Genomic DNA, 25,361 nt, shown 5'->3' on the forward strand with positions numbered 1-25,361 from the left:
TTAAGCATCTGAATGTAATTTAATATATGAAATATTAACATGAAATGAAATATATTTTAATATAACATTCAATTTATGGCACTTCTCCAAAATCATTTCCAATTTCATAAGTATTAATAAGTAGGAATACTAAAATATTTGTACCTAGCAACAACTCACCAGTCAGATTTCTGAGGTCTTTATCTAACCAATAAATGCCTTTTGATTTGTGAACCTACAATAGCTTTTACTGCTTAAGCACTTGAAAAACTTTTTTTGTTAACAAGAAAGTTTGAAAACCCAGTATGAGGGACTACCAATGTATTAAAAACCTGCCATCTGTACAGTACATTTCCCCACAAACATTCAGAGAATAGAACAGGAAACTGTTGTTCTATTGTAACTCTTCTAGTATTTCAGCTTCTCTCCAGGATCTTCTCTCTTGCTGGTGGAAATCAGAAGATATGACAGTTGGCTCACTAAGTTAGTAGTTAAGAAGGCACTACTAAGGAAACCAATATTAAAAAGTTGATACTTATAAAAGTTCTGTTGAAAACCCAAATTCATACCATTGATCACAAAGTCACTTCAGGAAGACATATGGTTGGTTCCTCAAAGAACAACTCTCATTATAGCATCAATTTCAGTACTGTCCTCAGAAAAACATGCTAATCCCAAAGGGCCAAGTTGAGAGTAGATATCAGTGTCAACTGGTACCTAAGAAGGCAGGAATTGAATTGGTTGGTCATATGATTTTTCAGATCCCTTCACTACTCTGTAAAATCTTCATAAATCAATGGCTACTTTTAAGAATATATACATAGAGCTCAGTGGATTGAAATAATGCTTTTAACAAGAGTAAGAGAGACTTGGTGAATTAAGATAATTTTTAAAAGCATAAATATAGCATCATGATGATAGAAAGAAGCATTAAACATCTCTATGCATATGTAGCATCCTCCCTTATTGACCAAAATTATCACATACTTTGCATTCAAAAGTAGCAAAATAAATTACTATAAATTCCATTCAAATCTACCCTCCGAAAAACTAATGTTTAGATTTAGCGGACATCCACAACAACAAAATTATTCTATTTCTCCAGTCTCCTCCTATCTATCCCTCACTCATTGCCTCTATTAAGATGTGAATCAATTTGGCAGTTTGGGAAATAGAGCAACTGCCATATAACCTCACTGTTTTGATTTTTCCACCTTAAAGCTCATACTGACAATCCCATCTATTGCAGCTTGTATCTCATCATTTTCATGAACAGGCCCAACTCCTTTTGGAGTCCCAGTCAATATAATGTCCCCTTCTTCCAATGCTATTATCTTGGAGACATAGCTGATTATGTAGGGGATGGAGAAGATCATGTTAGATGTCTCTCCCTCCTGCCTCAGCTGGCCATTGACCTTGAGCCAGATCTTAAGCTTATGGGGGTCCGGGATCTTCTCCTTGGGCACGAACTTGCTGACTGGGCACGAGGAAGTAAAGCTCTTGGCCAGGGTCCAGGGCAATCCCTTCTTCTTGCAGTCGTCCTGCACGTCCCTAGCAGTCATATCCAGGCACAGGGCATAGCCAGCTACGAAGTCCATTGCCTCCAACTCAGACACGGCGCAGGTCGGTTTCCCCATCACTACCGCCAGCTCCAGTTCATGGTGCACGTTGCGGCTGTAAGAGGGAATGAGGATCGGGGTGCCCTCCGGAGCATAAGCACTGGAGGGTTTCAGAAAGATCACTGGCTCGGTAAGGACTGTGCTCTTCATCTCCTTGACGTGATCTGCATAATTCCTCCCCACACAGACAATGTTCTTGCCCCATTCCCAAAACCGGGGCAACTGACGAGGTGCAGCCATGTCTATCAGTCCAGAGCGAGCCAACCGAAGTGTCACCGTATCACGTGGACTCTGCCCAAGGGCAGTCACCTGACGCCTACGGCTACCCAACAGAGCCAAACTTTCTCGGAACTCTCCGTTCCATCAACGAAAGGAGACACAGTAGACTGCTCTCGACTTTCCTCCCCCTCAGCTGGGGGCTGGGAGTCGCTGAACCCTGCTCCAGGTGACCGCAGTCCGGGAAGGTTGCAGTAGCGCTGCCCTGCCTGGCAGGGCCGTGCTGCTCCGGAGGGAGGAGGATATCCACACACCGGCCTCTATTTCCTTGTTCCCCACCCCGCCGCCGCCGGTTCCCAGGGGTCCCCTGCGACCCCACAACTACAACGACACTTCTCAGCGGCCGGTATTGGGGGGAGGGGCGAGCGGAGGGGGAGCTGGGGGCCGGAGCCCAGAAGCCGCTCCCTGATTGGCTGCGGCTGCGGGTCGGGGCGGAGGGAGCGGCGGGCGCGTGGCGAGGAGGCCGGCGAGGATTGGCTGAGTCGCGTTGATGACGGGAACTCTGTGTCAGGGCTCGGCCTCTTAGAGCGTCCCGCTCCTCCTCCCTCCGGAACATGGTCTGGGGCTGTGGGCACCTGGGCCGCCGGAGCCTCGCTGTCCTGGGAACCACCTGGGCCAAGCGCGCTGTGGGTAGGTGAACGGAGACAGCCCGGCCCGGAGAGGAGAAACCGGGAAGCCGCCGGGGCTAGTCCTCGGCCCCGGATCCCTTGACAGGTGCTGCCGGCCGGCGCTCCCCACGATTCCGCAGCGGCTGACCCGAGTGGGACGTGCGTGCGGGGCCGGTATCGCCTTCCTCCCCTGCCGGAGGCGGAGCGCACTCCTAGCCCCTTGTTACTCACGCTCCCGGGAGGCCCTGTGGATGTCACGTCTGCGTTCCCCCGGCTCGGGACCCGGCCAGGACTGGGCTCTCCCATCCGCCTGTCCCGGGAGCTGCGACCCAGGCTGGCGAGCCCAGTGTGAGGCGCTCGCTCCCCGGGGGGACGAGCCGGGAATCCCTCAGAAGCATCCCGAAAGTGCCAGGCCTCCTCTTCCGCTGTCCTTGGCTGCCCAGCCAGGGATTCAAATAAAATGTCTCCATCCGACCTATGAGTCGATGGCTTAGAAGAGAACCCCAGCCTACTGTTTGGACTTGGTTACGTAACCTCCTGATCCTTTTAGTAATGCCGCTGGGGGAGGGAGCAAGAAAGGGGGAAAGGGACCCGAAGATAGTGGCCTATCCAGTTATCACTCTCCTAAAATGAGGTGCTGGTGCCAGTTGCTGGGGCTCTTGTCCCTCGGTAGGTAGTCTAGATCCTGGATCACTCATATGCAGCCCGGCCCTGGCTTTTCAAGGCCACCCTAGCATTCCCAACCTCTCCAATGTCTAGAGAGTTGTGCAAGTTCTCTGACACCACACCTGGTAATGTAGTAGTATCAAAGCGCAGAGAAGCTAGATTCTACTGGAGTTCTTGCGAGCAAGCAGAGTGGTGTCCTCACAAATTTCTCTATGTAATGCTTAAGGCTTTGTAATCTTCCCCCATCCCTACCTCCAAGCCTCCTACCTTCAGTAAGGTAGTAATGACTGATGCCACTGTCATTTCTTCCACAAGATTTCCTAAATATTATACCTGTAGAAGTTCTCACCTGAAGTAGCATAATAATGGCTTGGAATTAATAACATGGTGGGAAACCAATGAAATGTCTTGGGTTCATACTGTTTTTTAGTCAACATGCCATCTATATCATTGGTCATTAATAGGGGAGCCCTCTGAGAGCAGAATACGTGGTTTAAAAGGACTGAATAGAGGGAAGTAGCTTGTCAGGGTGGGGAATTCTGAAAGGCCTGTGTTTGATTAGGAAATGTTTATTACCAAAATGATGTTTCAAGTCCTATTTTAGGAACTCTTTTTCCACATACACTAGTATAGTAGCCGAGTTTAAAATGTTTTTTTCTTTGTGACCCAGAACTACATGGACTAGAAGATTAATTTTTTTTCTGTCTCTTTCTGTCTTTAAGAGTCTTTCTTGCCTGTATAATAGTAAAGCTTAAAAAGCTGCTGATGTCTTTTTTTTTTAAACCCTTACCTTACTATCTTGGAGTCAATACTGTCTTATTGGTTCCAAGGCAGAAGAGTGGTAAGGGCTAGGCGATGGGGGTCAAGTGACTTGCCCAGGATCACACAGTTGGGAAGTGTCTGTGGTCAGGTTTGAACCTAGGACCTCCCATCTCTAGGCCTGGCTCTCAATCCACTGAGCTATCCAGTTGCCCCTCTGCTGATGTCTTAATAGACTTTTGGGACAATGTAGAACATCCATATTTCTTTATTGACTAGAGAAGCTGTGGGATATAGTGGATAACGCCCTGGACTTGGAATTAGGAAGACTGGGTGTTCAAATCCTACTTCAAAAACTGGTAGAGTAATTCTGGCCAAATCACTTTAATCTCTCTCTGGCCTTCAGTTTCTTATCTCTAAAATTAAGGGTCAGTCTTTTTTTTTTAAAACCCTTACCTTCCATTTTGGAATCAATATTGTGTATTGGTTCCAAGGCAGAAGAGTGTGTAAGGACTAGGCAATGGGGGTGAAGTGACTTGCCCAGGGTTACACAGCTGGGAAGTGTCTGAGGCCAGATTTGAACCTAGGACCCCCACACACACACCTTTAGGCCTGGCTCTTAATCCATTGAGCTACCCAGCTGCCCCCAAGGGTCAGCCTTAATGACATCTAGGGTCCCTTCTAGCTTAAGGCAGTGAAACTTCTACTGCTGTGGGTTATGACTTTTGATTTTTTGGTACATTTTTTATGATTTGTGTGCCTTGTGTATGCCTAGTGGTTTGCTACATATATATTTCAATAAATACTTTATATTTTGGTATTTTTTTCCTTATAGACAAGAGATTAATGCTATGTTGGTCACAGTCTTGCCCCATTGATATGTTGAGCTACCTTACTACTAATTTTGAAATGACTCTTTTCTCTTTGTATGTTTTGCAAATAATTAGAAGGAAAGACCATGGTTAGTTTCAGCTGTGGAGCCAATTGCTACATTTCCTAGCACTGGCTGACTTATATTTGGCTACAGTAGCTAGGAGTGTTAAGTAGGACAGGCAGCAAACATTGCCTTCACTCTCTGGATATTTACATTTTTTAGCCTTGATGTGTGGCCCAAAATCTGATATGGGTGAAAACACCTTCATTACAAAGGTTTCCTGTAGACTTTGCTTCTTCTGCCTCTAACTCATGGATGTTTATCAAAGCCAGAGCGTTAGTATATGTATGACCTGGACCATATTACATGTATTCATTGGCATAAAATCCTTTGACAGTGATCTTTCTCAAGTAGTGTTTAGCACTTGTTTTCTTTGTGGAAAATGAAATTTGACTTAACTAGATAAATTTCTTTCAGATGGAGTTGGCTTTTCTTAAAGTGTTCGTTTTGGGTTAAATAGAAGAGATCATTGACACAGTTGTCAAAAATGTGGCATTCTCTGAGAGATAGCCTTAGGCCTAATGGGAAACATAAATTAGCCCACTGTGGAATTGGAGGTTTAGGGTGAGGAGAAGTCAAAGGGAACAAATTATTTGTGTGATGTGAGTAAATGGAATTTAAATGGAGAAGAGAACCTAGAGAACATTCAGGAAGATGATTTAAGCCCAAGGAATCTCAGTTAGGTCTATTTAATCCCTCTTATTCTTCCCTTCTTTTTGGGGGGAGTAAAGCACTTGCCAGGTCTAACTGAGCAATGCCCCCTAGCTTGGTCATGTCAATATTTATTGCATACTGACTATAGAAAGAGGTAAAAAATTGGACAGAGGCGTAGGGCACTGTTTCTCAGAATTTATAAAATATGTGTTTATTTTGCTGAGCATTAAGGCAAAGGAAAGGGAGAGTTAAGAGTGGTGTGTGTTGTTTAATCATTAAAGTTCCCAGCAATACATGAAGAAGGATTTAAATGTTTGACTTTTACTTTGTACTTCCAAGGAGTTGGATGTGTGAAGATACTCAAATTTATGGTGCCTGCTTTGCAACTCCTCTCATAAATAGCACTCTCTTGCTTGCCACCCATCATTCAAACTGAAAGCTCCCCCATGAGGCACTGGCCCCACCAGCTTACTTTAACCCGAGGACTGACCATATTGCAGTGTGGTTTGACATATTTTACATTTTTAAAATGTTTGTTTCTGAAAGAATTTTGAGAATCTTTAGTTTAGATGATTTCTTTTCTTCTTATCTAAGCTACTAACTACTCCCATAGTATGGTGGTAGAGATTAAACAAATGGCTTAAATGGGCTTTGGAGATACTTTCTGAGTTCTGAGCTTCTACTCTTCTCTAAAGTTAGTGATAACCACATTTGAACATTATTTGAATTGTGGCTTATTTGTTCTCTTCATCTGGTAGGAAATTTTTCCCTTTTAAATTCTGGGCTTGTTTGTGCTTACTAAGTAAATGACATTAAATGGCTGTTTTAAAAAAAATCTAATTCGATCCTTATTCAGATGGATTACTTCTCATATTTTGAGTGATTTGGTAACAAATATAGGTCAGATGAAGATTTTTCTTCTGAAACCTTCAAAAAACAAAAGAAGTCAAATACTTCTGGCCAAAAAGCATCTTCAAGATTTATGGGGCTTTACTGATGGAACTTAAAGGGCTTGTCTTTGACCTTCTACTCAGTTCAATCATAATAAGGTTCTGCCATTGACCTGCATTTGTATTATTTGCATCTCCAAGGTTCAGCCCTGCTGGGAGCTTCTTGTCAACATACTGACTTCAGAAAGTGTCAGATAATTGAACAGGACAACATGAAGGTTGAATTACTGCCAGCCCTAACTGATAATTACATGTACCTGATCATTGATGAAGATACCAAGGAAGCAGCCATCGTGGATCCAGTACAACCCCAGAAGGTAACATGAATGATCCTTGTGGAAGTTCCTCAGAAAGTCTTCTACAGACAGTTTTGGCTTTGGGTCCTTTTAAATTTCACTGTCTATAACCTTAATCGGTGCAGAATTCTTGCTACATGCATAATTTAACCATGACACCTGCCTTTTGTTTCTTTCATCACCAAATAGTATTTTTCCAATTCCCACATGTAGTTGACATGAAAGTGCCTTTGTCACCAGTAATTTTGGTGCAATTGACTAAAAGAAATGAGAATGAATCTTAGATACCATTTACAAGGCTTAAAAAGTTTTTTTTTTAAATAAGGCAAATTTCTCTCTCTCTTTTTTTTTTTTTTTAATTTTTAGACCCTTACCTCTCACCTTAGAATCTATACTATGTATTGGTTCCCAGGCATAAGAGGGGTAAGGGCTAGGGTTAAATGACTTGTCCAGGGTCACACAGGTAGGAAGTGTCTGAGACCTTTAGGCCTGGTTCTCAATCCACTGAGGTACCCAACTGCCTCTAAGTCAGATTTCTTAACTGGGTAAGGGGACAAGAGGAGGAAAACAATTTTATTTCCTCCTCTTAATTCATCTATAAAGTCTAGAGTGCCATCCACTTCCAGGATGGTGGTGCTATAAGCTGGGGAGAAAATGGGATTGTGATCTCTTTGTACTTCCCTGTGTTTGGTTGTAGGTTGTGGAAACAGTAAAAAAACATGGAGTGAAACTGACCACTGTTCTTACTACCCATCACCACTGGTAAGCAAACTTTAAAATATTTTTAGAATAAATTTGAATCACCAATCTTTATTTTTTTAACATCACCTAAATTTCCCCCTGTGTCCTTTCCCCTATTCCCTTCCTAGAGAGTTATCCCCTACAACAAAGAAATTTTCTTAAAAGAAAAAGAGGGGAAGAAATGAAAATATCAGCAAATGGGATCAATATATTGAAAAAAGTATATGACAATATCTTCAGTGTCCACAACTATGGACCTTCCATTTCTGCAAAGGAGAGTGGAGAACTATCTTCTTATATCTGTTCTTTGGGACCAAGTTTATTTTCTGTATTTGCAACATTCATTTTCAATTATTTTATGGTTGTTCTTTTCATTTACATCATTGAAGTCATTGTGTTATAGTGTTTTCTGGGTTCTGCTTATTTTACCTTGCATCAGTTCTTGTTAATTCTTTCTTTGTTTCTCTGTATTCATTGTATTTATCATTTCTTACAAAACAGTAAAGTTCCATTATATTAATTTACTACCATTCCTTGATTGATGGACATGCATTGATGTTTCCAGTTCTTTGTTACCACAGATAGTGCTGCAATAAATATTTTGGTGCATATGAGGCCTTTCATTTTATCAGTGATGTCCTTTGGATATTTGCCTGGTAGAATCACTAGATCAAAGGACATGGACATTAGCCAAAAAATAGTTTTTATTAATTCACAACTCTATCCACAATGCATTAGCATGCCTGTTTTCAGTAACCCCACCAACAGTGACTATTCTCATTTTTTGTCATTTTTAAGCAAGCATTTCTTTAGAGATTTTCTTTTTACCTGTTCAAAGTCAGCTATAGTGAAACTCAGAAAAAAACTGCAACTTGGTCCATGCTTATTTTGGTATTTCTATGAGATGTTGAGTACATTTTTAACTAGGAAAACACAAGTTTTTTTTTTGAAGGGTTCTAAGACAGACATCAAAGCATGAATTTGATAGTATCAGAATATATGACTTTTCAATCCTTTTAAATAAATGTTTATTAAGTACATGCTATGTATAAGCCAGGGGGTTAGGAAATAGTACCAGTCTTTAAGAAGCTTACTTTCTGCTAAGGGAGAGAAAACCCAGAAAAATGTATACAGGTAAGTAAATACAAGATAATTTGAGGGAGAGAAAAAGCACTAGAAACTAGGCAGAATCAAGAGGATTTCAGAAAGTGTATAGTACCTGAGCTTAGCCTCAACATTAACTAAGCAACAGAGGTAAGAAAAGAGCCCTTAAATGCCAAGCTGAATTTGTATTTTATTATAAATGCAATAGGAAGCCACTGAAGGTTTTTGAGAAAAATCGTAAAAATAACTAACATAGTTAGATTGCATTATGGAGATTATTTTGGTAATTGTGTAGTAGGGAATGAATTTGAGTGAGAAGGGAGCCTGGGCTGGAAGTCCATATAGGAAGCTATAATCCAGGTGAAAAGTAATTAAGATCTGGGATAAGGTAGTGGCTTTGCAAATGAAAACAAGTCAATGGATTTTAGAGCTGTTGTGGAAGTAGAATTGACAAGATTTGGCAACTGATTAGTTATGGGAGTGAAAAAGTAGGAAGAGTCTGGGAGGACTGAGGTTTTGAATTTGTGTTCCAGCAAGGCTGACTAGAAGGGCAATAATACACTTAAAAGAAATAGGTAAATTTGAAGGAGGGATAAGTGTAGGGGGAAAGATAATGAGTTCTGATTTGGACTTATCGATTTTAAGATGCTAATGGAATATCCAGCTAGCTATGTGCAGGCGTAAAATTGGTCATGTGGAGACAAATTAAGGAGAGAGATTACAGGCAGAGGAAGCAAAGCACTCTAAGGTAGCTCTCACTGAGGGGAAATTACCCCTCTTGCCCCAAGAAGTTGGTATTATCTTCACTTTACATACATTGCCTAAAGTCACAAGAAGTGAATGGCACTCCAGTTTCACCCATAGGCCTAGTGAGTCCCAATACAATTCTTTGTCCCTTAACATGTGCTCCTACATAAGGTCCTTAATATCCCAACCTTTCAGTCCTGCTTAATTGGATTCCTTATATTGAATGTGTGGTGATGAGCCCTGGCATGAACAGGAAAAGCTTTTACTGCTATTTCTAAGGAGAATCACTGCCTAATACAAAGGGAAAAGAAGCGAGACTTAGCCACAACACAGGTCTGAGATGAGGTAAACAACTGATGGTGGAAAAAATTCTTCTTTACTGGCTTGATCCTTCTTCTGTTGAGTCAATCTTCGATGGGCTCTTCTCAAATCATCTTTGGCTTATGGAATGGAATCTTTGCCTTAAATTCCATAAAGAAGTTAGTTAAGCCTTCTTTAAACATTAAAAAAAATTTTTTGAATGCCAAATGACTTATCAGTGTTTGGAGATCTTCTTTTGGTCAGCAAAAAGTAAACAGACCTAAACATATCCGAATTATTTCTTTGTGGAAATTGTCTGTTGATCTTTTTATTAGAGCCTGTAAAAACTTTAGGGTTGCTTAAAACCAAGAAGAAAAGTTGCTTTCTTTGGTTAGAACAGCGTATTTCTTTGATTTGCTAACAGATTTCCAACTTTGGAAACAAATTACCTAGGTTTTCTTTTCCAGTTAACAAGCTGCCTTCTTGTTCCTTTAAAAAAATGTTCTTGAACCTTGTCACTGCAAGATCAGACTGCTGTATCATGACCTCAAGTAGAGCCTGTTGTCCTTGTACCAGAAACTCCACTCTTTGGGCTTTTTTTTCCTTTTTATTAAAGAAAGAACTTCAGTCCCTACTTCATGGGAATATGATAAGGATTGGCTAATATTTGTAAAATGATAAGCATAATGATTGATAAACAAACCTGTAACTGAACCGTAAACTTGAAACCATCTAGGCCAGTCCCCTGCCCTTAATCCCCTAAACTACCCAAGACAAATGATTCATAAAAAATTTTAGGAAAGTCAGGCAGGCAGGGAACAAATATTTCATGAGCTCTTACTATGTGTTGTCTCCTGTGTTAAATGCTGGGGATACTTGGACAAGCAAAAAAAAAAAAGAGAGAGACCTTCCCTTCAAAGAGGTTACATTTTAAGGGGCGGGGGGGGGGGGGGGAGATGATACATAAAAGGGAACAGAAAAATGGGAAGAGAGATGAGTAAAGATACCCAGGCAGGTAAGTACCTTTTATAATAAATTATCTCATTTCATTACCTATACCAGTGTCTAGCAGCTTACACTGTGAAGAACATTTCCCCTTTGTCAAGTATATGACTTTTTTACTCTGATTTTATTAATTTTCCCTGAATATGTTCTGCATGAAAGAACATATATAACCCAGAATTGCCTGCTAGCAGCAGGAGAGGGAAGGGAAGAGAGGGAGGGAAATAGGTTCAGTCATATAACTTAGGAAACCTTGTGTAGAAATTTGTTATTATATGGAATTGGTAAAATAAATAAAAGAGTTTTTAAAAAAAGAAAAAATAGAGCCAAATTAGAACTTAAATAAATAAATGAAGTCTCATCTTCCAAAAATAAACAAACAAATAAATAAATAAATGCTTTTTCCTAGTGTTCCCCTTAGGTCACTGGGCTCCTTTTTATAATTATAGTCTTTTATATTCTCAATTATAATTATCCCTCTCTCTAGCCTTCCCTTTTCCATATTAAGTTATCCTTCCTTCACAGACCCTATTTTCCAACCTTTAAGTGTTTTTTGGTGTTCATGGCATCCTTTTCACAAAATTAGTAAGTGGCTGGCCAATTCCAAATTTAGTGATAAACTACCCTCATTACTTTTGTATTTCATATATTTGAGGACCAAATTGGTATTTTAGGTAATTACTGTGACCTCTCAGATCTTCTTCAGTTATCATTCTTGGCCTCATTTCTCTGAAGTGAGTTTTTCTTCTCTAACTATATACTTCATTAAACTAATTTAGCATGGTTTCTTCTGATTTATAGAGTTCTACTGAATATAGGGAAAGAGCCTCTATGTTCTGCAGTTTTCTCTAAGGTTTTTTTTTTTCTTTTAAAGAAATGTGCTGTTTAGTTTATCCAATAAATGAGTTAGTGGGAAGAAGTTGAAAGTGTAGAATTCTAGGATCAAAAGAAGAGGAGGTTTTCCCTATAGTATGAAAAGAGGTTTGAAAGTTTAGAATTCATCAAGACCATTCCTTAAGTATCTGTCTACCTATTATTTTTGAGATTCCCCCAGGAACACACTCTGGTCTAGTGGTTGGCATAAGGCTTACAACCACAGCATCTTACTTCTATTCTATTCCATACTGTTTCATATTCTATTACCAAACCCCAGACAGGTTCCTAAAACCTCTTTGCTCATCTTTCTCTTTCTCTGAAATGGAACCCAGACTAAATCCCTTTTTGTTAAACTTTTGGTGGCCATTTGTTTTTAACCAGAAGAGGGGGGCAGCTGGGTAGCCCAGTGAATTGAGAGCCAGACCTAGAAATGGAAGGTTCTAGGTTCAAACTTGGCCTCAGACACTTCCTAGCTGTGTGATCCTGGGCAAGTCACTTAACCCCTATTGCCTACCCTTTTCCACTCTTCTGTCTGGGAACCAATACACAGTATTGGTTCCCAGACAGAAGGTAAGGGTTTTAAGGTAAGGGTTTAAAGGTTTAAATAAAAAACAAAAGATACCAGAAGGGCAGTGGCACAGTAGAAGAGTGCCAGGTTTGGAGTTGGGAGGTCCTGGGTTCAAATCCTGTCTCGGACACTGCCTAGCTGTATCATCCTGGGCAAGTCATTTAGTTTCCATTGCATAGCCTTTACTGCTCTTCTGCCTCAGAACCAATACTTAGTATTGATTCTAAGATAGAAGGTAAGGATTTTGTTGTTGTTTTTTAAAGGGCACCTGAGAATTGTACACTTGTCAGTAGCTCTGTTTACCTCTGCTATGGGACATGCTTATAGCCATTGGGGGTTACTTTGATGCTATTAGTTCCAAGGGAGTTCTTTCCATTAGTGCTGAGGAACAAATGGCTAAGACCAAACTGGCTTTCTGCATTTGGAATGCATGGACATTATACTTCCTTAGTCTCATTTCTGAGACAAATTTCAATAGGCTAAATGCAATTTCTGAGACAAATTTAATGGGTTAAATACAAATAAGTTTTAAATCAGGTTTACAAAGCAAAATAACATTCCCTTTTTAAGCAGCAGACGGCTCTGGGTCTCCTATTTTTACCTTCTAGGGACCATGCTGGAGGCAATGAGAAGCTTGTTAAGATGGAACGCGGCTTAAAAGTATATGGGGGAGATGATCGGGTTGGCGCCCTCACTCAAAAAGTGTCACACCTTACTACGCTACAGGTAAAAAGAAATAGAAAAGGCTTGAAACGTGATTTGACTTTGAATGTAGGTCAAGTGTATAGTGATGGGTGAGAAAAGTTGACTGATCAGAAAGCAGGCCAAGTAAAATGCCCAAGATGCTTGATCTGGCACCCCAAGCACTGTTTTCTCTCACGAGTAGTCCACCAAGATAAATTTTCCCTAGTAAGAGGCCCAACACATGACAGAAAAGTGCTCCTTCTGTGTGTTTGAAACTGGCTGTTTATTCTTGGTGGATTATTAGAGGGCTCTCATGCTGAAGTTTACAACTGAGGACTTTTGAATTAATAGCCTTCTCTATCCTGTACCAGATTAACAACAAAGCAGTTGTACCTGAGCTGTTCTAAGTCAAATTTGCCCCAACCTGGCCATATATATGACTAAACTTTTCATTCTTGTCCCTGGAACACTAATTTTCTTTTTCTTAAGCAGAGGTGTTTGAGATCCATTGAGTTATATTTGGTTTATTTCAAACTTAAGTTGGCCAGAGTTCAGATCAATAAAAAGATTGTGGGCCCAGGAGAGGAAATCAGGCCTGTCGTCTCTGGATAACTGGTTCAGCCTAGCTAAGATTTAGCAATAAAAGGACAGAAACGGTCCCTTTGTTTGAGAGCAGGCAGTTGCCCGTGTTATAGAATGGGCTTTGATGTCATAGGAACAAAATTTAAGATAATTTCTATGGTTAGTTGCAAAACAGGAGTCCAGATAATATGTAAGATAAACAACTTAAGATTGGCAATCCTGTCCAAGAATGTATGTCCTTCCTCCTTCAGGCTATATGAGCACTGTGTTGGAGGGGCCAGTTATCTGAACAAAGATCCAGGCCAGGCTTATGTGAGGGTTTAAGCTTTGTCTACATGTTTCTCGGACTTATTTCGGGAGCCCACTTTTGCTTGCTTTATTCAAGGTGGGATCTCTCACTGTCAAATGCCTGTCGACACCATGCCACACCTCTGGACACATCTGTTATTTTGTGAGTAAGCCCAATAGTTCAGAGCCACCTGCTGTTTTTACAGGTAAGTTCAATGATGTGTGTGTGCCTGCTGCTGTGCTCCTGGCATGTACCTCATTGGCATATGTGCACATTTGAAGACCTCTGGCTGCTTGGGAGATGCCCAACCTAGTTCTTGTCAGTTGCCAAAAATAAAACAAGCAAACTAAAAACAACAACAGACTATTTTTCCTACCTAATGTCCTAGTAGGCTAGAGTACCCCTCATAGTAAGAATGCATAGTCATGACATTGTAGATTACTTGCAAATCAGGTAGGCCAGAGGAGCACTGGGCAAAGAGAAAAGCTAAATTTTTAGGAAGATTTTTAGGAAAGGAAATTCTGTAATCTCTTTACTTCCCCAATGTTTAGCAGCTTTCCCTTGGAAAATAGGAAAAAAGAAAACATGACATAGCTTGGGAAATAGCAGAATATTCTTTGGGACCATGCTTGTTTGTTTTTCTTCCATAACACGAGAAGTTCTGAGAGCATGCCAGGATCTAGAGTTGGAAAAGGCCTTTGAGATCCAAACTTTTCATTCTGTAAAGGAAGAATCCAAGGCCAAGTGAGGTTAAATCTTTTGCACAAGGTCACATAGTAGATCCAAGATTCTCATCTAGACCTTAAGCTCTAAATTCAGGACTTCTTCCAATATAGCATTGTCTTTCAGGTGAGAGAACATCTGAACCTAGCTAGGCCAATACCAGGGCCCGTATGTAGGAGTCTCATATCAGAAGTGTTAGGAGAGAATGGCTATCACTTTATCACTTTGCTTAGGGTCAGAAGATCACGGGAAGAAAACATTTTTATGGGATTAGTGGGTATGTTCCTGTGGAACAAAAGCTGAGTTTCACTGGGTTTTGATGTTTTGGATAACAAAGACTAGTAGAACAACGTAAAAGGAAGGCGTTAGGCAAGTTAAGAGGCAGCCCTCCATGTGAGTTCTGGTTTAATAAGTTTTCTTCACTGAGTGTGATATAATAGCAGGAAAAGGAAGGCAATGAGCATTTATATAGCACCTACTGTGTGCCAGGCACTGGGCTAAACACTTTACAAATATTATCACATTTAATCTTCACAACAACTCTGAGGAAGGTGCTGCTATTTATTATCTCCTTTACGCTTGAGGAAACTGAGGTGAACAGAGCTAGTATGTGTTCAGAATGAATTTGGTTTCTGAAGAGGATCCTGAACATGACATACCCTGAACAGTGTATAAATTGCTAGCTATGTTGAAATTTTAAAGGTTTTTTTTAAGTTCCAGAATTCAGCAAACCATAAGAAAAGGTAGTATCTATATGAAATAAGGGGCTGTCCTGGAGCTAGGCCTAATCTAGGTTATTTTCACCAGGGGATCATTAGTAATATGAATCTCCCTGAGGTCTTCAGCCTCCCCTGGCTTGATTTGGGTTTTGTTTTTTTCTCCCTCAGGAGGAGGGGCTGACCATAGAGAGCTTTTCATAGAGAGCTACCTCTCCTTCTCCCTCTCATAATCAAATCATAGTGGGAAGTCAATTTCTTTGATTATCATATTGGCTCTTTAATTAGTGTGGTGCTTCCCAATCAGGATGGTAGCCTTGGAGGGTCCATGGACCCCAACTTCTCCTTTGGGATCAGAGATTATGTTATCTCAATAATGACTGACTTTCTATAAGAGAGAAAAAGAATCATACCTACCCCCAAATCTTGACTTTGGGGAAAGGACTGAATTTTCATGTGACAGGTCCCCATGTTGGACCTGTCTGCTTTTTGTGATATCATTTCCTTGGTTAGGTAAAGCTCTGCTAATGAAGCCAAGGTCATGAGTGTAGTCTAACAGAGGTAGTGAACTTCTCTTAATCACTGACCCCCTAGCCCATGCCAACCACCATGTACATTCATGCTTTTTGAAGCAGGGACTTGGTGATTGTGTGTGCTCTAACCAAATTCTAGCCTTACGCTTATTACAAGGGAAACAACTCAAAGTGCATTCTCTTTTAAAAACAATCCAGCCATGTAATTTCCACATGTGGCAGACAGCTTTGGATGTAAACATCACATTTGCCTTGAAATCATCGCAAATGAACCTTCTTCCTTTCCTTAGCAAAGTGAGAGCCTGGAGAAATAGAACATTGTCACGGTATCACATCGTTTTATATAATGATTTTTCTTTGTTACAAGAGTGAGAAGCAGCATCTTGTAGTAGATGAGAGCTAGCCTTAGAGCTAGAAAAACATGGGTTCTTGGCCCATAGCTGGGACATACATACTGGGTTTATGACCCTAAGGAGTCACTTAATACCTTAGTGCTTTAGATCACTCCCTGGGACTAGAAATTTCAGAAAAGGTGCTGACCTTTTGGTCTTCATCTAAGAGTTTCCTATATTAATGAAATCATAGGCCCACCCCCCACCCTTACTCCTACAGTGGTGGGGTTGTGATGGATGGATTGGGGTGGGGGTGCTGAGTAGGTGAGTGGGAGGCAACATATACAGAAATCATATAGTGAAAGTATCAATAAAGCTTTAATTTTAAAAGCATGAAAATAGCCAATAAAAATGAATAATATAGGGCAGCTAGGTAGCACAGCGATTAGAGAGCTAGACTTGGAGATGAGAGGTCCTGGGTTCAAAGCTGGCCTCAGACACTTCTGAGCTGTGTGACCCTGGTCAAGCCAATTAACTCCAATCGCCTAGCCTTTACCACTCTTCTGCTTTGGAACCCAGTACACAGTATTGATTCTAAGATGGAAGGTAAGGGTTTAAAAAAATATGTCATAGTTCACAAAGTCCCAGCTACTGACCTGGTTCATCAAGTGTCATTCATGTGTCTTAGACTCTAGGCTGGCCTCACTGAACAAGATTTTTTCTTCTAGGTGATACCTTATTTGTAGCTGGTTGTGGGAAGTTCTATGAAGGAACAGCAGATGAAATGTACAAAGCCCTGCTTGAAATTTTGGGCCGTCTTCCTCCAGAAACGGTATTCTTTCTTTTCCTGAGTATGGTGGTTAGACTATTAAAGGAGAGTATATTTGAAAGCAAGTTGGAGTGGCTGCCTGGAGGCTCTGTGGGTTCCCTAGCTTCATTAACCTTGTCTGAAACAATAGACTCACCACTTTCCAAGTTCTCAGAAGCATATCCTTTCCTCATGACTCTGCCTTTGTTTTCTTCTTTCAGATTCTAGCCATTTCCTCTTTATTCCATTCTCTTTGTTCTCTGCTGGAATCACTTCATACCTAAGCATATGTATGCTATGCTCCAGATCCAGCCACCCCAGTGAGAGGCAGAAGAGCACATAACCACCTGTGTGTATTTCTGGAAAGGTTTTTACTCTTCTCTAGTCTCTTCCAAACTAAAACCATGAGCCATGTCTGTAGTCCCTTAAAGGCTTGAGGAGTATTTTCCATTGTGGATCCCTATGCTACAAATAAACCCTACCAGCCAGCTACCTTTGGAGTCCTGGAAGGCCTAGAGATAAAGACAGGCAGGCTATCACTTTATGTAGGGGGAAAAGTGAAGTAGAGGAGAATCTAGAAGATTTTGGAAAGGGAGATGACATCATCCTTTTGTATGAGTCCTATTCTCAAAGATGTTGTATTTTGTTCCTTCTCTAGAAAGTATACTGTGGTCATGAGTACACCATCAATAACCTCAAGTTTGCACGTCATGTTGAACCAAACAATACTGCTATTCAAGAAAAACTGGCCTGGGCTAAGGTGAGTGAGATGGATTTAGGAGAAGAATAGGAGCTTTAATATTTTCTCATCTTGAAACTGAGGAGTTATTATATGAGGGGGCAACTTGAATAGGGGATCAGCCAGAGCCATTCCAGGGACTTCATGGCACATATGTGGATCCCACTGGGGCTGTTACTTTCAAATATATTTGATTTCGGGTGGGTAGTGTTCCGGAACTAGAGCTCTGTTACCCAGTATCTTGAATTGGATCATTCAACAGCATTTATTAGGTTCTGTTGTTAGGAAAGTAGTGACATTTTGCAGGGAAGTGGCATGAGACCAGCAGGAAGATTCTAGAACTTTGGAAGGGGTTTAGGCTGGGAGATAGACAGTTGGGGTCTCTGGAAAAACCTCTGGAGGTGTCAGCTGCAGTTTTCTTGTAGTCTACCTTTTCCCTGATTCCAGTTTTGCTGTTTGACATCGAGGCTATCCCTTGTGAACCTGATCCAGCTACAAGACCCTGAGATCAAGTCTGGCTCCTTCCCTGGCCTTAACAATTCCTTACACAGACCCTTTTCCTTAATTCTCTCAAAGAGGAGTATAATTGAGGGTTAGTTAAGATTAGGGATTGTAGATTTGGGTTAGGGAGCAATAGAGTAGGGAATTTCTAAGAAGAAATCCCTTTGCAGGGATTGTTAGATCTGGTGGGGATGGATAGATTAAATTAGATTAGAAAACCCCAAATCCCCTTTCCATCTACCTTTATGTATTAAATCCAAACTGTCCAGTGTTTATATATTTTGTCTGTGTCTATTAGCCCAGGATCTGGCTCTGCCTGCCCTGAGCTTGGCTACCCTTCCCCAAACTAGAGGTAGTGGCCCTAACTATTCTACCTGAACCTAACAGTTAACCCAGTTAAGTCAAATAATATTTATAAGTAGTATCGTGGTTATTTCAGGACCTATGAAATGTTATATGAAACACTATATTCCATTATATGTTAATGTTATATTAAGTACTATGTTCTAGATAGACACTGTGCTAGGTCTTAGGAACAAATGTCCAAAAGTGAAGACCGTCCTTACTCTAAAGTCACTTACATTCTAGTCAGGAGCTAACAATGTATATGGAGGAATGGAGGCAAACCTTCCCCCAAAAGCTAGTGTTTAAAGAAGTCCCTAGAGCTACAAAAGAATTTTTCTTCACAGTATGGAAATCTGCCATTATTGAGCCCTTCTTACAGGATTAAGAAAGTTCTAGGAGAATATTTGAGTAAATGTCATTGCTGTCTGTGTGGTAAAGGCTTAGACTGTTATACAACAGGAGTCTACATTTTTTCTCAGTCATTCCCAAACTCTCCTCACTTGGATTTATTTGTAAAAATCTATTTGCTTTCCTTTTCATTCCCTTTCAGACTTTTGGTTATAACTATCAGCTGAATTGACTGTTTTGCTCACTTTGGGGGGGGGGGGGATCACACTATGGTTAAATGTGCAGGCAAATGATAAACCGTGTACCAGGGAACAAGGGAGCATGAGCAAGGACAGATCCATTGGTCGTGATGAACTGGAAAGCTAAAACCTAGTAGGAGATAAGGTGGTGAGCTTGTGCCTTCTGAACATTTCAGAAAGATATTTCCTGAGGAACCTTCTCCATCTCATATTCAGTCCTGAGTGTTTAGGTAATCCCCAGTATAAACCGAGGCTTCCCCAAGCATTAAAAGCCTCACTTAGTGAAATGGCCAAAGCATAGAATCTCAGGGTTGGAATAGATCTGCCTGTCCAACTCCCCCCCCCCCCCCCTCATCATCTTCTCTACAGGGTTTCTGATAGGGGAGCCCTAAACTTAATGTCAAGGATATTTAGTTTTGAATTTCATCTCAAATCCCTAATTACTGTAGGCAAGTCACAGATCCAGGGAACTGTTTTCAGGGAACCACTTCGTGAACTTCAAAGCATGATGGATATAAACCAGACCGGTTAATGACATAAAGTCTCAGCTTCCACCCAGAGGGGATGTGGAGGTCATCCAGTGGCTTATGCTTTTGTCAGAGAGCTCTTAGAAAATTCTTCATTATAGCAGGCAGATTATATTCTCCAGGTAATAATTAACATTGAAGTGACATGGAGTAAGAGGAAAGAAAAAAAGATTCTCAGCTGGGAGCCTGGATATTCAGAGAATCCTACAGTTAGAGTTGAAAAAGACTTCAAATGTTTTCATTTTATAGATGAGGATCCTAACTCAGGTGTAGAAAAGGGAAGTGACTTGTCTAGCGTCACAAGGGAAGCAGAATTTAGCCTTTGGCATGAAGAACCTCTTACTCCAAATGTGGTACTTGTTCTCCCGTGCCTATAATAGAGATTTAAGAATGCAGTGTCCTTTTAATGGAACTCTTAGTAAAAAACAACAACAATGGAAATTTCTTTCTGAATTGACTCTATGAAATTCTGAATAAACTTTTTTAAAAACCCTTACTTTCTGTCTTGGAATCAGTTCCCAAGGGAGAAGAGTGGTAAGAGCTAGGCAATGGAGGTTAAGTGATTTTACCAGGGTCACACAGCTAGGAAGTGTCTGAGGCCAGATTTGAACCTACCTAGAACCTCCCATCTCTAGGCCTGGCTCTCAATCTACTGAATCATCCAGCAGCCCCCCTGTCTTAGCATCAATTCTAAGAGAGAAGAGTGGCAAGGGCTAGGCAATCAGGGTTAAGTGACTTGCTCAGGGTCACATAGCTAGAAAGTGACCCAGGTCCTCCTGACTCTAGGCCTAGCACTCAGGTCACTGTGCTACCTAGCTGCCCTACTTCAAAACCTTCGTCCTCCCCTTTTTATGAACTATATGTAGAAATAATTTTGAACAATTATTTTCTGACATTTTATGATTCAGATTTTCTCCTTCCCTCTCTGAGGCGGTAAATAGCCTGACACAGTTATACCAGTGCTTTCATGTAATACATATTTCCATATTGCTCATGCCGTGGTAGAAGATACATATCACCCAAACAACTGAAAAACTCACCCTTCAGAAACTTTTGCAGTCCATATTCCTAAACCCATTTTCCTCTTCTAGTTACATTATAGTTTAAGTTCAGCATCAAAGTATTTTAAGTTCAGTCTTTAAAAAACAGTACCAATTGTGAAATACTTCTTTTGGAATATTCAAAATGCAGAATTCTTTTGAATTGTGATTATTTCTTTTGAAGACAAAATATGGCATCGGAGAACCAACTGTACCATCTACTATTGCTGAGGAGTTTACATACAACCCATTCATGAGAGTGAGGTGAGTGTGAGCACATGTATTTTTCTGAGTGTGTCTTAAGGAGACATGATGAAGGCAATTCAAAGTTTAAAAAAAAACACATTCAAAGGGAGGAATTAAAGGAGTTTGAACATGAGAAAAATTTCACCTATTTGCACCATCTGAAGTTCAAAGAAGCAATAAGGATATGATTCCATAAAGCTTTTTTGGTCCACTTAGTTCTGAAGTCCAGCCATTCCATATTCTTTTGTTTGCTAATTTAAACAATTTCTGCAATATCCCTAAAAACAGAGGATCTTTTTTATGCAAATGAAAAAAAAGGTAAATTCTCAGGGATTCTGTGTCTGAAAGAGATATGACTGCTTGCTTTCAGTACAGTGAGACAAAATTGGCAAGATTTGCCCAGACAGAAAAGCTTTTGGAGTTGGAGAAACTTTTTTTTTGGTGCTTTTGCAAATTTGTAGAGTTCTTCTTTATTTTATAGTAGCTTCCCCCTGAATATTTTCCTAAGGAGGCTGAGGTTTGTGTGTACACACATGTGCATGCATACACATACATACACATACACACACTCACATACCCCTCTCCCAATATTCTTCTCACCTCTATTCCCCAAACACCTGGGAGTCGAGTCAGCAATCAGCAGGCCTTTAATAATGTGCCTTTAATAACATGCGATCCTTGAGAAGTGACCAGACCTGGGACTCATTTCCAACCCTTTCTCCCCACTTTTGACAAGACTGCCAGGTAGGACGGAGATCCTGGGCAACTTCAAACTCTAGGAATGAAAAGTGATGACAGGAATGCTTTGTACTTTAGGTCCTTGTAACACTGCTTATGGAAAGTAAATGGAGGATGAAAACTCATCCCCAGGCCCATATTTTAGAAGAGTAAAGAAACCTACTTTCTGGTGCTGGAAGTTTGATCTAAAAACGTATTACTGAAATAGTATCATTATTTACTTGTGTTTGAAAAATCGAGAAAAGAATTGGCAAGGGACTGGGCTGACCAAAATTGAGTTGGCTCTGTTTATCCATCTCACTTTCCTCCTTTTTCCAACAAGAAAAGCAAAATTGGCCCTTGAATAGCATGATTTCCTCTTTAAGGATGTTTTTGTTTATCTGCGCCTCCTTTGTCAGCCTGGTTGCAGAGAAGGTGCCCTATGGGGAGAGAGCTTCCACAGGATTGTTCCTCCTTCTTGGTGTCTCTGTCTCCTCCACTTTGGGTTTGGGGTAGGGACAATACTGAGGTTAGGAAGCCAGTGTGTCTGTTGTCCACGTACTGTACTCTGTGTCTCTTGCTTTGGGCCTGGCAGGGAGAAGACAGTACAGCAGCATGCTGGGGAGACCGACCCTGTGACAACCATGAGGGCCATCCGAAAGGAGAAGGATAATTTCAAGGTGCCCAAAGACTGAAGTTCACCACAGGCATTATTACAATGCAAATTTCTCCTGCTAAGTCCTTTTTACAGTAATTTGGGTATTCTGATGTTTTAGGTAATTAATTTCTCTTATTGTGGGAGAATCATTCTTGTTTGTGGTTTGTGTTTTATTTCAAAATTGTCTTTTAAAGCCCTTTGTTTCTTTTGCCAGACATTCTGTGGCATATTTATAAGATAAAAAATTTGAAGAATATTTATTCATATAATTTTTGCTTTCAGATTCTATAAATTTCCAATTGTGATTCTGCAAGCATGCTTCCCTAAGGGCTTAAGGGGAGAGGAGATACTGCAATGTGGCCAATCCTATGCTTTCATGAAATGTCTTAACCCTGGACACTGACCCCAACAAAATGCCCCTGGCTTTGTCTGCAGCCCAACTAGGTTTCTGTGCTCTTTTCAACTCCTAAGCTTACATTTACTCTCAGCAAGTCAGGCGGGACCCAAGGGAGACACTTGGCATGGTTCTGAAGGGAGGAAGAAGGGTCTGGTCAGCATTCCAGTTTGGACCCTTTTCCTTCATTGCTCCTCTACAAAAGAAGTCTTCCTTGTTGCTTCGAGTTGAGCAGGCATTTACAATGGGTTCTCCTTTCCCAATTCTTCACTTAGAGCCCCTTAAGATAGCTTCTAAGACCAGAAGCTGATGTTTGAATTCAAAGTTTTACTGGATTTTATGCCATTAGCTTCCATGGCACATGTGAGTAGTAACATAAAACTGTATAGGTTATGTCCTTTGTACGGTTGGCATCTCATCCCAACCTGAAGAGGGCTTAGAGGGGGTGAAGTAGAACCTTCAAGAGAGTTCCCTGGGTTGAGGGGTTTGAAGATTCAAAAGCTTGAAAACAGCCTGAAACACTTAACATTGCTGTATATAGAAATTCAACCCCGCATCTCGACAGATGCTTTGCTGTTTGCTCTACCTACTGACTTGACATTAATTGCCTCTTTCAGAAGGGGCCTCTGGCTCTAGACAGATGCTTGCAAGTGTCTTCTGCCCACCCAAGATTGTGTTATCATCATTAAATATTAAGTGGCCTCCCCTGTTACTATGTGATAGCCCGAAGTCCCCAAGCAACCTGCAATATTTGTTAAGCCAAGGCTCATTTTGAGTGGCAACAGGAACCATTCTGGAGAGCATGGATAAAGATTATGTATCTGGGAAGCTGAGCAAGGATTAACTAGCAGAGTGGCAAGGAATGCTTTAGAAGAGAAACTTCATCCTTATCCAGTCCGTGTAACTCGCGCTCACTCCATCATGGCTGCTGAGCTACCTGTATCCATCCTTTATGGTCAGACTGTCACCCCTAAAACTGGTCTCTATAACTGGTTTCTTCCAACTGTCAAGCAGCATTTTAAGGTGTTCTTCCAGCTTTAGTGATTCATTTTGCTCTTAGATGTGGCTGAAAACACGTTTACAGGTTTACCTGGGAAGGTTTTATCAAAGGGACTTGAAATTTCTTTGCTATAGAGATGTAGTTGTCCTCCGCAATGAATGCTCAAAGAGTCAGCCTTCTCCAACTCTGCTAATTACATTTCACTTCTAAAGTTCCAGTGTCTCTTTTAATCATTTGACCCAAGATATTGCTATAGAGTGCTTCTGTTGGGGTACATTAATTCAGGGGGTAGGTTTTGAGCTCAGAGCTGGCAAGATTTTCATTGACATTTCCATTTTTTCCCCTAAGTTCCTAAGTGGGAGGAAAAGAGATAATTCAGGGTCTTCAAGCATAGTATGACAATAAAGTAATGAGACTAATGTCTATAAGTTACTATGGAAATTGGTCTTATTTCTTTATAGCTACACTCTGCATTTTCACTCAAAAGACAAATTGGGCTCATAGCTACACCCCTGGGAGGCTGTCCTTTAGACTGCATTGTTGATGAGGGAGCTTTCCAGTAGGGTCAAAGCCAAAGCAGCAGATGCTTACGTATGGCTGCTTTGGATGGCCTTTTTGGGTGATTGGTGGGTTGTGGGTTTTTGTGGGGTCATTACAGAATGACTGGGGGTCCAGGGAGAATTGGGTTGGCCTGATTAGACTTTTTTCTCTTTGCCTTGCTATGAGGGAGGAAATGATTCTGTTTCTGTCCCTGGTCCCCTTTTGTCTCTCCATCCTCCATTAAAACCATTTTGACTCCTGGATTAATAGTGGTGACTGAACAGTGCAGCTGCAGAGGGCTTGCTTTGATCCCTTTGCAGAAGTAAGGAGGAAGAAGAAAATGAGGAAGACTAGAGTCAAAAGCTACAGAAGGTTCCCAGAGAGGAAGCCAAGTTTCAATTCCAGAATCGCGATGGAAACAGTTGCTAAGTCTTACTTTTCAGAGAAAGGAACCTCTTTCCCTTTTGTTACTTGCCATTCAAGGGTCCTTGGATGTCACACAGCTTTGAGAAAATTATGCCCAATGTGAATTCTTGCCATATTCCTACTTGCTGATGTGCTTTAGTGCCCAAGAAAGAATAGGAACATGAGTAACTGTTAACTTACTGCTGACCCATTCTACAGCAAGGCATTTCTGTCCTTGGCTAATCTCAGTTGTGACTACTGTTACCATTCAGCGGTAATGCCTCCTGGGCCCTGACAAAACTCCATTAGTCCCTGAACAGCTACATTCCCCAGATGGGGATAGACTTGTAAGGTTACTACTTATGTCCTATTCAGAAAACAGCCAACCAAGAGCCCTAATAAGCTGGGCGACTCCCCGTTGGGCTTTTCTGGAGGTGCTGAGGTGGGATGAGGCGGTCTCCATCCCGTAACTGCTCGTCAAAGGAGCACAGCCTCTTGGACAGTTTCGCAACCCGGTCTCCAGCTCACAGCCTGAATTTCTAGTTACAGTTTCATTTCTACATTTGAATTTAGGGGTTTGAATCTTTTTTTAAAATAAGTTTGGGTTTAATTTTGTGAAAACTAGGCAGCCATTGGCTTGCCCCTTTCATGCTATGCAAGGTAATGAAGCCGGTGTGTAAGCCCAGCGGCCATGGTGAATCAGTGAGCCTGTGAAGGCTGGGTATCCACAATTCCTGCTGCTCCCTACTGGAGGGGAAGATGGAACCTGTTGTCTGTTCTGCACTTTGAGCTCCTCAAAGAGAAGCACTGTGGAGTATTATTCTTGTTTCTGAATTAATTTTCTCTTCTGTGATATGTGTTGAATAGGACTAGCGTGTAATGGTTTCGCTAATAAACCCTTCACTATTGAAAACAA

The 25,361-nt window shown here is 41.1% G+C and overlaps 2 protein-coding genes across 3 annotated transcripts; one reads left to right on the forward strand and one right to left on the reverse strand.

Moving 5' to 3' along the window:
* On the reverse strand, nt 1-1,838 carry FAHD1 (fumarylacetoacetate hydrolase domain containing 1). Its single transcript, XM_016424174.2, has one exon. The coding sequence runs from the start codon at nt 1,836-1,838 to the stop codon at nt 1,173-1,175; it is 666 nt and encodes a 221-aa protein (XP_016279660.1). The 3' UTR covers nt 1-1,172.
* A 74-nt stretch (nt 1,839-1,912) lies between these two features.
* On the forward strand, nt 1,913-25,361 carry HAGH (hydroxyacylglutathione hydrolase). 2 transcript variants are annotated; one of them, XM_007499368.3, is made up of 9 exons: nt 1,913-2,043; nt 6,587-6,762; nt 7,439-7,503; nt 12,688-12,805; nt 13,731-13,839; nt 16,667-16,770; nt 17,405-17,506; nt 20,670-20,749; nt 22,044-25,361. In XM_007499368.3, exons 2-9 carry the CDS (start codon nt 6,658-6,660, stop codon nt 22,141-22,143), a joined length of 783 nt encoding a protein of 260 aa, XP_007499430.2. In that variant the 5' UTR covers nt 1,913-2,043; nt 6,587-6,657; the 3' UTR covers nt 22,144-25,361. The 2 variants fall into 2 exon arrangements, with proteins under 2 accessions (XP_007499430.2, XP_001362982.1); XM_001362945.5 differs by lacking the exon at nt 1,913-2,043 and adding an exon at nt 2,373-2,504.

The sequence above is a fragment of the Monodelphis domestica genome, chromosome 7 (genome assembly GCF_027887165.1).
Source record: "Monodelphis domestica isolate mMonDom1 chromosome 7, mMonDom1.pri, whole genome shotgun sequence".
NCBI classification, from domain to species: Eukaryota; Metazoa; Chordata; class Mammalia; order Didelphimorphia; family Didelphidae; genus Monodelphis; species Monodelphis domestica.